Source organism: Embiotoca jacksoni, unplaced genomic scaffold, assembly GCF_022577435.1.
Source record: "Embiotoca jacksoni isolate LCO1_2020_lvr unplaced genomic scaffold, fEmbJac1.0.p SCAF_7, whole genome shotgun sequence".
Classification (NCBI taxonomy): domain Eukaryota; kingdom Metazoa; phylum Chordata; class Actinopteri; family Embiotocidae; genus Embiotoca; species Embiotoca jacksoni.
The window spans coordinates 18,856,771-18,871,342 of NW_027185425.1; the positions used below are offsets into that span (position 1 = coordinate 18,856,771).

Consider the following 14,572-nt stretch of genomic DNA (forward strand, 5'->3'; position numbering starts at 1 on the left):
CTCTTTCAAAGAAACCCTGTTCTTCACTAAATAGCCCAACCACTTCAGGATGCAGCCAACAACACTCATCCTGTGTGATTTATTTTTCCTTCGTCTGGAAGAAAACATGTTATAAAACACATACATACTGTAACATAAAACTACTTGTACTGCTGACTCACAGAGAACGGTGAACTGTGATTCCATTAGAAGAAACCGTGTCAGTGTCACGTTTTGCCTCGCCTATTGTGTGAAAAGTACACGCAACGGAGGTCATGTGATGAAGTACAAAGAGCGATAAAGATGTACAGAGAAGGTTTGGTGTTTGAGTCAGCGAGGAAGCGAAACTGTATGTGGATTTATTTTAAGTAATGTAAGTTACTTAAACTTGGTTACATATGACAGGTTTCTGTAATAGTTACAATACTTTCATAAGAGACTTACTTTAACCAAATCCATGATATTTTACTCGACCACATCATTTTTGGTGCGTAAACTTAAGGCACCTTACGCTTCACGCCTAGGTGAAGAAAAACTTTAAAATGATACCCGGTTACATTTAAACAGAATCTCACTGAATGGAAACCCAAACTCCCAAACACTTTTACTATTGATGTTTTTGATCTGGTTTAACTACTGTCAATAAAATTCAGCATTTCATCTTTTCCTCACATATGTCTGCCATTCATCAGGCGAGATGCACATTTAGCATCCATTCTCAAATAAAAACCATCTGGCAGGAAAAACATTCACCAACTTACTGCAATGAATCTCTGTTTTAATCACTTTTATATTGTATTGTCATCAAAACTCAACATTTCATCACCCGTCAGTTTCTTTGCATTTGATCTACAGCACTAATAAGTCAGGTAACAGCACCTTACCAATCTGTTGCTCTAAGCTTGTTTTTAACAGTAAAACTTAAGATCACTCACTATTTAATTCCACTAGCTTCTGCTTCGCCACTTTCTTTGTTTGGTTATTGGCTACAGATCTGATCACGTCATCATATCCTTTCGTTGGAGGGCTCCGCTCGCACAAACATACGACACTGAAAATGGACACAAAAAGGGGGCCAAAAGAGGACAATGTTGTGGCAGATGCTGTGTCTCTTCAGGTACCGCTTCCTCTCAACTGGGTTGTTGGCCGCTCGTGACTCTGATTTCCCATCAGGAGTGTGGTGCATAAAATGCTGGAGCAGCATGCGATGGTTACCAGCTTTCAGGCTGCGTGTTGTGGCAGCTTATTTGAACTCTATTTGGACAGTGATTGCGGACCAAAGTCCGTTTACTTCCCCCCTTTATCTGGGAGAGTGTTGCTTGCTGTGCTGTGCTTAGTTTAAAGTCGGCATACCAGGTGTCCCACTGGATGTGGGACAACACAGCATTTTTCTCTCTGCTCTTGTCTCCCACATATTGAGTCCAACATTTTGTTTAGCTGAAGTTTTTATGAGTCAACAATGCAGGAAAGACACGTTTCTCAAATGTGGCTTTTGTCGAAGCTGTGAAGAAAGCAACAAAGGCAGCCATACACCGTGGCACCACATGAGACCATTTACTGTGAAACTTCTTTTTATGCTTCCTATGTGTAATTAGCGTGGGAAGTTAGAAAGCTGCATTCAAATCAAATATATTTGTTTAGTCCTTCACATGGTTCAGGCCTTACCTGTAACCTGCACGGTATATTGTGCGCGTATTATCTTAGTTCGATGTACATCACAATGTTCAGCTAGCTCTCAGCATTGGTAACATGTCCCACATTGTGTCTCACAAACCTGCTGTTGCCACGTTTGCCTTGTTGGAATCTGGTCAGCCAAGTTTAGAGAGTTGTTTGCTTAGTAGTACAGTTGATTCAGCTGCTTTTTGTTTTGTTAGTGAGGTGTTTGTGTTGCTTTGGTGGTTATAATTTCAGTTATCTCTTTTGTGAATAAATCCCTGAGTTTCCCTATTTCTTCATATTTTCCTGGGTTTTTACTTGTGTTGCTCCCCTCATCTCCATAACAACCAGGTATACGTATTTTGATATTCAAGCTACATCGATCACAAACAACGAGCCTGTTCTAAAGATGGGTCCAACTAATTTCCTACAATTTAGCATCATGTACATATCTCCTGTTAGTTTATTCCGAGTTCACTAATATCAATGACACAGCACTTCCTTAGTATGTTTCACACTAAGCCGACCAGCAGTGACGAGTTGCACCATTAAACTGCCTGAATGCTTTTAATGTTTCATTGAAAGCACCTCAACACCCGACGAAACAACGGCAAATTAGAATCAACCGTAGCCAATTACAAGTAAATAAAAGCATCTGAGAACCTGCGTAGGAAGTATTAAACACGACTACAGCAGCTCGACACAGATGGAATATGATGCGGCGGAGGAACGACTGCAATCTTGACAAAACCTCAAGAGTCAGAGCAGATGAGCATGAGTTATCTGTATGTTGTTCGACTCAGTGCTGTGGAACTATACATAATGTGGGATTCATCAAGACATGGAGGGAGTGTGGACTTTGCATTAACAGCAAACAGCAGCAAATAAAAAAAGATTCAGATCAGAATACACAGTCAAGTCTACCCAGTGTGAGGAATGTTTTTGGTCTCATTTCAGTGTTAGAAAAAGCTTTATCGAACATAAGCTGGTTTCACATAAAGGTCTGGGTCTCCTCACATCTAAGATAAATAAAGTATAAATAAACTATTTGAGAATTTATGGTGTGATGCGATTCCATTCAGCTGTCAAACAGATTCGAAGCAGAAATCTCAAACGCCGCAGAAGCTCAGTGTGAATTTGATGCTTTTCCTGCCGGCTGATCTGACGCGAATAACAAAAACCTCCTCTTGTTGCAGAGCGACTGATCTTTCAAGACGATTGGATTCATAATGAACATGTTCTCGTTGTTCTTTAGTACTAACGTTGGCCATATTTCATCAGAGGACCAAAAAACAAAACAAAGAAAGGCGCCCGGGTGTCAAAAAAACCCCTCTCGCCCACCTCTGCGGTGGTTTAGCCGGGCGCTGTGGTGATCACAGCTGGCAGCGTGTGATTGTGTGTGTGTGTGTGGGCAGCTGGAAATGAGAGGCAGCCAGGAAGGGTCTTAACGGGACCTCTGTGCCACCTCAGTGAGAACTGGAGTAACATGAGCATGTCCTCTGGGCCTGCCTGCCTGCCACAGACCTATATGCACATAGAAAAAGGCCGCCTATAAATATGCCTGCAACCCACCTTCTCCACTTATGAGACATGCCGGCAGACAATAAGGAAGGTTTCTTTAATGTCATTGCACTTCACATATAAAAGAGTTCAGGGAGAGGAATCCAATTTAACTTCCACCTTCCTCCAGAGCACTACAAACTTCAGGCATAATTCAGTAGGGAGGAAGGATGGAAAAACTCCATTTCACCCTCCGTCTCTCTCTCCCCTTCCCTTTATTGTTTGAACTGAGAGCCTTCTATCAGTGTCTGCCTCTCAAGCAAACACTCCTGGTCGCTTCCTCTCTCAGGGAGCAAAAAAAAGAAAGAAAGAAGAGGAGACGTTGCTGCATTGTGGATTTCAAAGCCATCAGAGCCCGAGAGGGGGTTTGCCAAAATGTTAGTGTCAGTGATTCAAGAGGAACAGAGTGAGAATAGAGATGCATGTTTGCTTTCACCTTTCCTCCGGTATCTCTGTCGAAGGGGGGTGGGGGTGGGAGGGGGATTGGCATGGGAGCTTCCTGCCTGCAGCACCCAAAACAACACTAAGTCCGTGTCAAATCCTCACGACAGCCGCGTGATCCGGGATAACTGTCGTAGGCTCTGACATGCTCAGAGCTGACAGTCCTGCAGTGGTTCTGATCACCCCGAGATTCAGATGGACTTATTCAGCATTATGTTAGGATGGAAACAGACGACTACTGGCCCCCGTCTCACCTCGCTGCTGCTGAAGAAGAATCCCAGCACTTCATAACCTGCTTCTTACGTTCATCTCATTACAATAGGTAATGATAACATTTTATTCTGCAGCTTAATTGCCCAGACATGGGGATACACCACTGCAAGACAGCAGTTTAACAAAGGAATCCATGGGGCAACCGCATGAGCAGAGAGACGTCCCCAATACAACCTCATTAACTCGACGGCTTATTAAGATCATTATGATCCATTACAGTCTTCCCATCCATTTCACAGGAAACCTGCATGCATGTGCAAATACTGCAGATGAGGGTATATAAATACTGTAAAATATAACACAAACTAAACAACTGTAATGTTCAAATTCATTTTCTGGTGGTGTTAAAAAGACGTTTCAACGAGGAACTTGTTAAGCTGTCTGATTGCTAATGTGTTTGCTCCGTGATGTTAAGCTCTCAATAAACCGCCGATCCCGTATTTCAACAAAGACACTGAAATATTTAGTTGAATAAAAAAATATTCAGATCAAATACTTGCATGCAAATAAGATTAGTAATACCACAGTATAATAATACTTAAGACAAGTAGTGCTTTGGTATTTAAAGCAACACCTTCATATTATTTCAGGTTGTTTGATCTAGAACACATACGTTTTCATATATTTCTTTTTTTATGTTAAATCTTAAAATTAACTAAGCAGGAACTATCAAGAATATACAAATATAGTGTAGTTAATGTGTATAAATTGTAAAATACATCACAATGTAACTCCATCACTTTGAAGTCACCTATGTCCAACCACCCAACCAACCAACCAACCACCCACCCAACCACCCACCAACCAACCACCCACCCACCAACCACTCATCCAACCACCAACCAACCAACCAACCACCCACCCACCCAACCACCAACCCACCAACCACCCACCCAACCACCAACCAACCACCCAATCTGTTCAGCAGATGATATAAAGGAAAAGTTGTCCTCAAGTTTGGTCCTCAAGGTACTCGGTACTCACCGAAGTCTTGAGGGTCAATGCACGAGTGTCTTTACAAAATGCCAAGGAAAATACGGACCAGAGTGGTGGGCTGATTCACTGACTGCCATCCGAACAACCATGCTGCTAGAACGGCTAAAAATGAACCTTCTCAAATAGAGGCCTTTGTGACAGCTATGATTATGGTAAACTGAATCATATCGGATGTGATAATGACTTATTGATGTCGACACATGTAGCACCTTCAACACTGAGAAACAAGTCTTACCTTTGCGAGCAATCCGAATGCAGTTGATTCTGGTCTCCTGTGGTTAAAAGAAATGGCTCAGTTAATTCATTTGGCTCGGTACCATGAAGACACAATGAAAAAAGAAAAACAAGAACACCACACTGCAACTTAATTACGAGTCAGTCTGTCAAAATCCACCACCTCGTCTCAAACCGGCGACACGGACAGACAGACCTTGCGCAGACCTTTTGCTACTTGGAGGAAATAATTGAAATTTCCAAGCGGATGACATCTTGTGATATAAGAGACCTCTGCTCCCCTTCACCATGTGAGGCCCCCTCGCCCGAGTCCAGTGATTGGCTCTGCCTGTCTCCTAAAACAGCCAAGTCTCTCCAGGATATAGAGGGCCATGTTACCAAATTAAGATTTAAGGAAGTTAAATCAGCCTTTATGAGCAATTATGCTAATCTGTGCTCTGAGATTGGAGTTGAAAACATTTCACCTAAAATGGTTGCCAAATTACCTTTTTTAATTGGAAATCTGTTTCAAGTGGATTTTCATCTCTCGCCATCTCCTACAGTGACAGATAAGTCATATTTACTCCCACCCAGAGGTTATTAAAGCAGCTGCAGGTCGTGTGTCATGCGTCATTCTGTCCTCTGTCAAGGTGGGCTTGTGGCCTTCTGGAGCACAAACACCAAAGCTTATCCAAGCAGCAATTTAAAGCAACTGAGCCTCCAATCTTGTTAGGAAGATGGATATTCAGTATATTGAAGTATCCCCATCCCTGAGGTGGATTTCACTTTTTTTTTTTTTATCAAATTTGATACCAGTACTGGATTCCCTTATCAAATCTGAACCCTTTCTAATCCCCAACAGAATCCATTTAGGTTCAGCTTTCAATGTTTGCAATGAGATATGCAATCACGATTTGTTGTCAGAGAGTGTATCACACTATAGTTTGGAGCGGTAGACAAGAGTTCGGATTTTGGCCTGCACCATTTTGCTGGTTCGGAGTGGTTTGGAGCCGGTAGTGACCATATTTGGGCGAGCCGGGGGTTGATTTTACTGATCTGATTGGAAACCCGGCAAAACTACGTTCCAACCACTGATAACCATAACCTGACTGCAGTCACACTCACAGTCAATCAAACAGACACGCCCCCCAAAACAGCTTTTTGAAGCTTATTTTCTAATTAATGACGGGATTATTTTCAGACAGATGGCCAGAAAACGAATAAGAAGGAGAAACTTAGGGAACAACACTGAGGTAACTTGTGGAAAAAATGTATTGACCTAGAATTTTATGAGACTAGTGAGTCTATGGAGCTAGAGGCTTTCTGGAGCCAACCACTAGCGGCACATGGTGGTATTGCAATTTAAGGCACTTCCGCATTGGCCTTATTTTTATGACCCAGAAGCTACGTCCTCTTTAATATACAGTCAGAGGTGGTAGAATAACTAATATTAAAACCAAAACAAGGAGCTTAAAGATGCTGAAATGCTTTTTGGGGGGAATTGAATCCTCTGTGGGTTGATTACTTCGAATGGAACTTCTAATATATAGATTATAAATATATCATATAATCTGTAATATATATATATATATATATATATATATATATATATATATATATATATATATGTATATTATATAAATATAACAGTAATATAATCAATCGTTAAAAAACATGAGGAACATCAGTGTCTGAAATAATGCAGCTTTAAGTGCTTAATTTAGATTTTTGAAACTGATCGGATAGATTATTTCACTAGAGAACACTCAGTGAACTGAGCAAAATTGTTTGTTTTTAATGTTCAACAAGACCAAAGCCCACTGCTTTGGTCTTGTTGAACATTAAAAACAAACAGTGATGCTTCTTCCTCTGAACTGGTTCACTTACAACATGGAATAAATGTAAAAATAACTACAGCTAATACACTGTGAACTGCTCCCACTTCCATTTGTCATTTAAAGTGGTAAAAGCGATGATCAGCACTGAATTATTATGTACATTTCAAGGACAAGGACAGATAATAAATTTGTTAGCTCAGCAGATTTGGGTATTTTGCCAAAGTGGAGCTGGATCAAAGATTCGATCTCATCCGGATCCAATCTAACAAAACTGAGATAAGGGACATGGAAACCCCAATGACGTGTAATAAAACATGCAACAGAGGGTTGACAAAGAGAATATCAGCATGCAATTATTTTCATGTTTAGTGTAATGGATATTTTAGCAGTAATCTACATTGAGCAAATTGGCTCCGTATAGACATGACAGAGAGAAAAAAATACTCTAAAAAGTGTTTGTTTCCTGCTTATGTGTTTCACAAGAAACTGGCAACACCAATCGTGCATCTTTCAAGCTCCACTGGAGGCATATCTGCCAAAGCAATTACGGTTTCAATTGAATGGCAGCTCATGGTCCACAGTGAGCCTCATACATCTAATTTATCCAGGATAATTGTCAAAATAATTTGTTTTTTTTTTACCCCTTCCTCCCTGAGCTCGTCTCTCCTGAAACACAACTATAGCTTAGAAAATAGATTGGAGATGAAAATGTTTGCAGGACAAAAAAGAAAACCATCAACATGAATTATGATATTCAGTGTGTTGTGTTGCCTGACTTCTGTCTCAGAGCTGCAGTGCCAACAGAGCTTTTCATTTGGTGAGAACCATCACTGATGGCAGTCCATGATGGGGAAAGCTCTCTGCTGACTGCAGATCAGAAGGGAGAGATTTCAGTCAGACACATAATGTGCTCGTTTTGACCCGGACCAGATGCTGACTGGACTTTCCGGCTCTTGGAGCCCACCCTGCAGCACCCAGAGGAAACTGGCTGCATCCTATCAGGAGTCCAAAAGATAGCAGTGTCTTCCATTTCATTATAACCCACAGTGGCTAAGCCCAATGGAAATAAAAAACACGGTGCTGCGAGGGCTTCGGCTGTGCGCGTACAGCGAGTGTGTGGCTGAGAGAGAGACGTTTGTGATGGTGAGGTTGGCGACTCTACACCGCAGCAGAGTATGAAGTCAGCACTGCAGTGAGTGTGCAGTTTGGGCTGTTTGTCGCAAGCCAAGGTCCTGCGCTTGCTAACCACCTGCTGATTAAAGTCATGTTGGTTGGCCCCAAAGGTAGCGACAATGTGTTAGTTTAACCTGAGCAGTTAATGTGTACCTGTAAGATACATCAGATACTGTTATTTTAGTGAAAGGCACTCCTAATCAGAGAACAGAGAAATGTCTGGCTGCTGAGTTCAGCTTAGTTTGTAATGTTTACTAAAATAAATCAAATTCTTGTAAAGTTAGCTGCTGACTGAGGCAGCAGTCACCCCCCCCCCCCCCATAACACCTCCCCCACACCTAGTGTCTAGTATTTCAGTGTCATAAATATAGTTCATTTTTAGATTTCTTGCCATCTATTTCTGGGTTTAAGTGACTGTTGCTGTTGTAGAAACACTATTTTGTTAAATTTAAAATATAAATCTATTCTAATCCTTTTCTGAATTTATTTTATTTTAAAAGATAATTAAAAAAAACAAACAGCCATTTAGTAATGAAAAAGAACCAATGAGAGTATTGAAAGAGGATGAGAAGTTAAAATCAATTCATTATAGGACATTTATTTTTTTTATTTTAGTTTTTTTTAATATCGAAATATGATAGTAGTAAAGAAATATGAGGAAATGCATAGTTTTTAGTGAAAAAGCCGCACACCACCCTGCAACCACACAACCCTCCTGGGAAATCTCTGGATGAGTAGCTGCATTGAGGAACGCACACAGCAGCTCCTTATGGACCTAATGATTTAAACAGCATTTGCTTTCACTACTTCTCTGCACACTGGTCAGCATGTTCCTTATTCATGCTTCACTCACTTTTCCAATTGCTAAAGGAGCTCCTTTTTTCCGATCTTTTTAAGCCCGGAAGGCAGTGTTGGGTTTTCTTTAAGTTTAAAAGTGATTATGAGGTGATGGCAACTGGATGGTTAAAAAAAAATATATATACACAAACTATATTGTGAAAGCAATTATCTTCTAAAAGATTTTACAGCCACTTTGCTCGAGTTATATTTTTTAAGTTGTTTTTTGTTTCACTGAGTAACTACTAATTCCAGGATGGGGACCAATCAAGCCTTCCTAACAAAATCTTACGCACACCACCCCGTTTGGTAAGAAATAAAGCCTTGTTTGGTTTGAGGACTGCTCCCTCTCCTGTAGCGCCTCCAGCATAATGCCTCCTCCTGACTGGCTTGACACAAATCTAAATTGACTGTCAAGCACAAAAGCAGCGTGTGTGAGCTGCAGAAACAAAAGCACTGACAGACATCGCAGTGGTTCGTACCCCTCTGAAGTTGCTGGTGGCCTGGAAGTAGATAAGGTAGTTCTTGGTGGGGTCTAGAGGACTGTTCCAGTAGCCGTTGTAGGTGTGGTTGTCGCCCACGGTGAAAGGCGTGGCCTCCGGCAGACTACTGGGAGCCAGCTCAGCGGTGTAGTAATGCGGGGCCCCTTTGGCCTGGGCCTCGTTGTGTGAGTTCGGAGTGGGGAAACAGTCCACGCCCCCCAGCTCCCTCCTCCTCACTTGACGGGACCCGTCCTCCTCCACCACCACCACCTGGTAGGCACTGGGAGAGGACAAGGTCGGGTTTAGTACTTTAGTATATACAAAGTAATATTTCCACTATTACACTCATCAAACTACGACAATCTACAAGGTCAACTTCAATTCTTAACAGCTTAGGCTGTTATTACTAGCTGATGTGACACTGCTCAATAATTATACTGCTGAGATGTGGCAACATGGTGACATCACTACACTGAAGTCAGACAGCACCAAGACACATGGAGTTGTTGACCCAGGAAGCCGGTCTGTGGATGCTGACAGCGCACCGGTTTGGGAAATGAGTTCACTCTGTGTGTCTTTGTTTTTTCATCCAAAGAAGTTTGACAAACCTTGTGGTTTGTTTACAACCTGTCTTAAATGGTCTTGTTTGTTGCTCTGTCGCTTTTCTCTTTTAGCAGTGTCACCATGTTGCCAGGTTTTTCACCTCACAAGTAACTTTGTAAATACAAGGAGCGAGAGCCTAAACAGAGCTGGATGCAAATGTACAGCAAGTTTTTTTACATTTTGTATATATTATGACTTTGGACAATGGTGGGTAAGGGTAAGGTGTTTTGTATCACAAAATATATGTATGTAAGTTAATGGTTATTCATTTTTAAACTAAGGCCCCCTGCTCATTTTGATGTGACGAATTTCAAAATTATCTCATATGGCACAAAACATCAAAAATTACTTGTAACTTGAAAATTAATTATTACAACTCAGCTCATTATTATTAAATGTTGCTCTATTTAATCATTCATTTTCACAAGAACTGAACTTAACTGGGTATTTTTTTATTTGTATTTCTTTAGACATTTCTTTTTTAAAAGGCCCCTTTTCTTCAATAGCATGTCACATTTCATTTCACTGTTTCTTTACATTAAACTAAAGCATTTTGACAGTTTGTACCTATTGCGTTATATTCAAGTATTTCACTTCTCAGTGGGATCCTTTCTCTGAGACAGAGCAGTCAAAGTTTTTCAAACCCTGTAACACTACATTATACACCAAACCAAATTTCTCATGTGAATTTCCCACTGCAGAAACCAACAAATGCACTGTATTGTTTTAAAATCAAAGAATAGCCTCCAACCTACAACTGTGTCTCCTCTTTAGCACTGAGAGGTTGGTCTGACCAGTCGGGTCTGGCGTTCACTTTCCTCTTAACATTTTTTGGACCTTGAATTCTTTTCAAAATTATTTTTCATTTCACGCACTAAAAACAGGAACTGAGGAGTCCGAATTTAACTGTGTCAACCTAAAGTTAGCGTTATGCTACGTTAGCCTATGTGGCCAAGCACTTGTCAAAAATGGCAGAAAAAAGGCTAATATAGAATAAAAGTGAAGTGTAAACTTTTTATAACAATGAGTTGGATTTCAGTCATTTCTGAAATAATTTTTGAAATGATTGTTTTATTTATATATTTACAACTTTTGTTTGATTATTTATGCTGTAATTTACTATTGCTATTTTAAATGTATTTACTACTGAACACTTTTGGAGCTTCATATCCACAGCTGCTGTGAAAGAGTGATGCTGTCTTGTTTGTGTGTGACAGAATCACACATAACATGTATTTATATTTGCTCTGTTCTATTTGACCAAGAGAAATTCATTGCGCCGTGAAAGATCGGATGTTCTGTGTCAGTTTCTCTGGAAGCCCGTCCTTACATTTTTCTCAAACCCTGAGTTTGGACTGAAATTGGAGAGCGGGTCTCATTACGGTGACACGGCTGTCAAGCAGTCAGCAAAAGATTGGTTGGTGTGTGGTGTCATTCCAAAACTATCTGAGTCAGGTCTCAGGATAGAAGGTAATGGTCCGCTACTTTTTTATGTTTTTTCCTCTTAAATCTTAAATCCAGCATCCTGATGGTTCTGATCACTAGGCAACCACGACTTGATACCTAATATTAATAGCTGGTAATGAATTTAAAACACAATACAATATGTTCCTTTAAAGAGCCTTAAAATCAGATTAGTGCAACTACAATGTAACATCTTACTGGTTCTTCGTACATTTTGCTTCGAATGGTGTCTGCCGTGCAACAAGCCTACAGAAGTGTATCCTGGTGCTCCGGAGAGCTCGTTTTGACTGTAGCTATAAATATCGCAGCGCAACAAGAGCTCCGAACGAACACTGGCATAAGACTGAAATGTGTGTTAGTTGTACCTGACAGGAGCCCCTCTCCCCAGGGCAGGGCGCAGCAGCACGGTGATGGTGCTCTCTGACTCACTCAGCGGAGAGGGGATGTCTTCATAGTCAAACACCGGAGCTGTGGACACAGACGGAGGAGGAAAACCGCACAGAGGAGTCAAAAAAAAGTTGAAATACTGCAGAAGAAAACCAAAATCAGTTTAAGTGTTTAATTTTCTGGTAACGATTTGTTTAGATTTGAGAGTGTAGACAGACGTATAGCCGCACCGTCTCGGATACTTTAGTCATTTTTTTTCACCCCTACATGAAAAGATAGTGTTCTATCTTTATTCATTAGCCGCACATGTCCCCCGTGTACGACTGTGCGCAGGCCTCCCACACACTGCCATTGACTGATGATGACTAGAAACAGCAGCCAACTGCAGAGAAAACAAGAGGCTCTTATAATATAATTAGGACAGATCTCAAAGCTGCACAACCTCAGCAAAGCTCTGGGGACAATGAGGTTGAGTGTTCCCATCTCTGTTTACTACAGGGAGTGAATTAACTGGAGGATGTAGTGAGGCGAATGGCTATCCTGGAACAATAGATAAGCTGAGACAAAAAGGCTGCGGGAGTGGAAGAGGAAAATGTTTCTGCTTCTGCAGCGGGGCATTAATGCCTGTCGTAAAAACCTGCCAGTGTAACCTGTCATCTGAAAAACACACACTTGTGCCTGCACACAAACAGCTGATGTCTGCATTATACATAGAGGATTGTTTTTGAGCCGGGGCACGGAAGGTGGTTAAATTCGATGAATTATGAAAAGGCTAATAGTACAGCATTGCACTTTCATGCTCGCGACCAAATTGGAGCAGGAGCCGGGGGCCCGCTGAGCTTTTCTGACAGCGCGGCCGGGAGGGATCATGTGATACTGTGGGTTGACTTGTATACTTGACAGCTGTGAGCCCACATCGGCCACCTTCTGAACCGGATGGAACAGGTTCAGATAATAAAGGAAGGATGCAGAACTGGCTGCATTACTGACAGTTTAGCATCAAGCACAATATTCTAGATATTCTTTTTTATGGTGTCATATAAAGCTTTTAGATCTGGTAGAACCCAAATTTACTCATTGACAAATATGAACCTTTACTTATCAAATGAAACCAACCAAGTTTCATGTTTTATATCTGAAGAACTTTTACACTAAATTACGCTCTTAAAATCTAAATAGTTTGAGTGCATGAGCTACTTAATTGTATCCTCAGATTAATAATTTGAGAGCACTATTAAACAGATCATAGCTAACAATATATAACATGTTTTCATATTTTCTAGGTGGTCAGTAAATAGGCCAAATGTGTATATTCAAATATCTCCATTCAGAATAGAAAAAAGTGCTTGGATTGTGTGCAGCTAATGTTGATTACACTGTCTACGGCCTGACAGCAACAACCACTTTAGTCCTGGGACACACTGTCTGTGTGGCGTGTTTTAATATCTGCGCCCATGTTAACAAATTAAAGCAGCCACACGGTCTGCGCGTCTCACACCTCGTGTGTGCGGTGCGTCATTTATAAAATACCCGATGCCCATTTTTCACACGTGCCGTGTGCCGTTCCCAGATAAAATGTGATAAAATGTGCTCGATATAATCATAGCAAAAACCCAGTGTAGGCTCTCATTATATCATGACGACACTTCACCAGGTAAAGGGCGGGGTTTTCTTCGCCGCTCTCTCTCTCTCTCTCTCTCTCTCTCTCTCTCTCTCTCTCTCTCTCTCTCTCTCTCTCTCTCTCTGTCTCCGTCTGAGGTCCTGTGTGTGTCTGTGTGTCTCGCTAAGTACGAGGGTAAACAGAAACCACGTGACTGCTTTTTGGTTACAACTCATCGCTTGCCAGGCCACTTGATGGCCATCATGAAAGACAAACGTATTGATTCATGGTTGGACCTGCAGCTGCAGCACCGCAGCTGACATGCAGCCAAGAAGAATGGCCTCCTTTCTGAGAGTAGTTTGAATGTGTGGGTTTCTCTTTGGGTGCACCGGCTGCTTCCTACAGTCTAAACACGTGTGTTCTGTATATTGAGAATGTGAGCATGAAGTCTGTCCTGTCCAGAGCGTACCAAGTCTTCACCCAAAGTCAGCTGGCCCATGTGACTGTTCAGGATATAGACAATGGATGGATGGATGGATGGATGGACAGATCAACACTCTGGGCTCAGTTCAGTTTTTCCTTTGGACAGAGATTCGTGGAGCACTACACTGTCTGTCAAACACAATGGATGGTCGAGTAAAACCCAGACCACCACACCTTTCAAACCTCGGACTGGAAGATCAGACATTCAAACCCACTTCACATCATGACTGAGCAGCTGTACGGATGTCTTTTTGAAATTGTACCCTGTTGTCCCCATAATTAAACAATATGTTGTCCATCGCTCTCTCTCTGACAGACAGATTTCCATTGGGCCCTTGAGAGTGGCTCTTTAGAAAAGCTATAAACGCATTTGACGACCCATCTTAGTTCACCTCGTATCCGGTTCGTTGATCGTCTCTCTGCCGGGAGCACACCTCACTGTTTCAGATCTTCTCTGAACAACTTATCTGACCATCACGATTCGGCTCTTGTCAGAGTCACTCAGCTCTTCACTTCTGCCCGTTTCTCCCACATCAATCACTCGGACTAAGAACCAACTTGCTGTCTAGACCTTGACATGCACTGTT

General features: G+C 41.5%; 1 protein-coding gene across 4 annotated transcripts in view; it reads right to left on the minus strand.

The window, feature by feature from the left end:
• Positions 1-14,572, minus strand: part of ptprua (protein tyrosine phosphatase receptor type Ua) — a 230,122-nt gene that overhangs the window by 55,099 nt on the left and 160,451 nt on the right. For all 4 annotated transcript variants that reach the window (XM_069175969.1, XM_069175967.1, XM_069175965.1 and 1 more), the window contains exons 11-13: positions 11,881-11,983; positions 9,449-9,728; positions 5,141-5,177 (exon numbers count right to left, since the gene is read on the minus strand). In XM_069175969.1, coding sequence (XP_069032070.1) covers positions 5,141-5,177; positions 9,449-9,728; positions 11,881-11,983 — 420 coding nt within the window. The remainder of the gene's footprint in view (positions 1-5,140; positions 5,178-9,448; positions 9,729-11,880; positions 11,984-14,572) is intronic.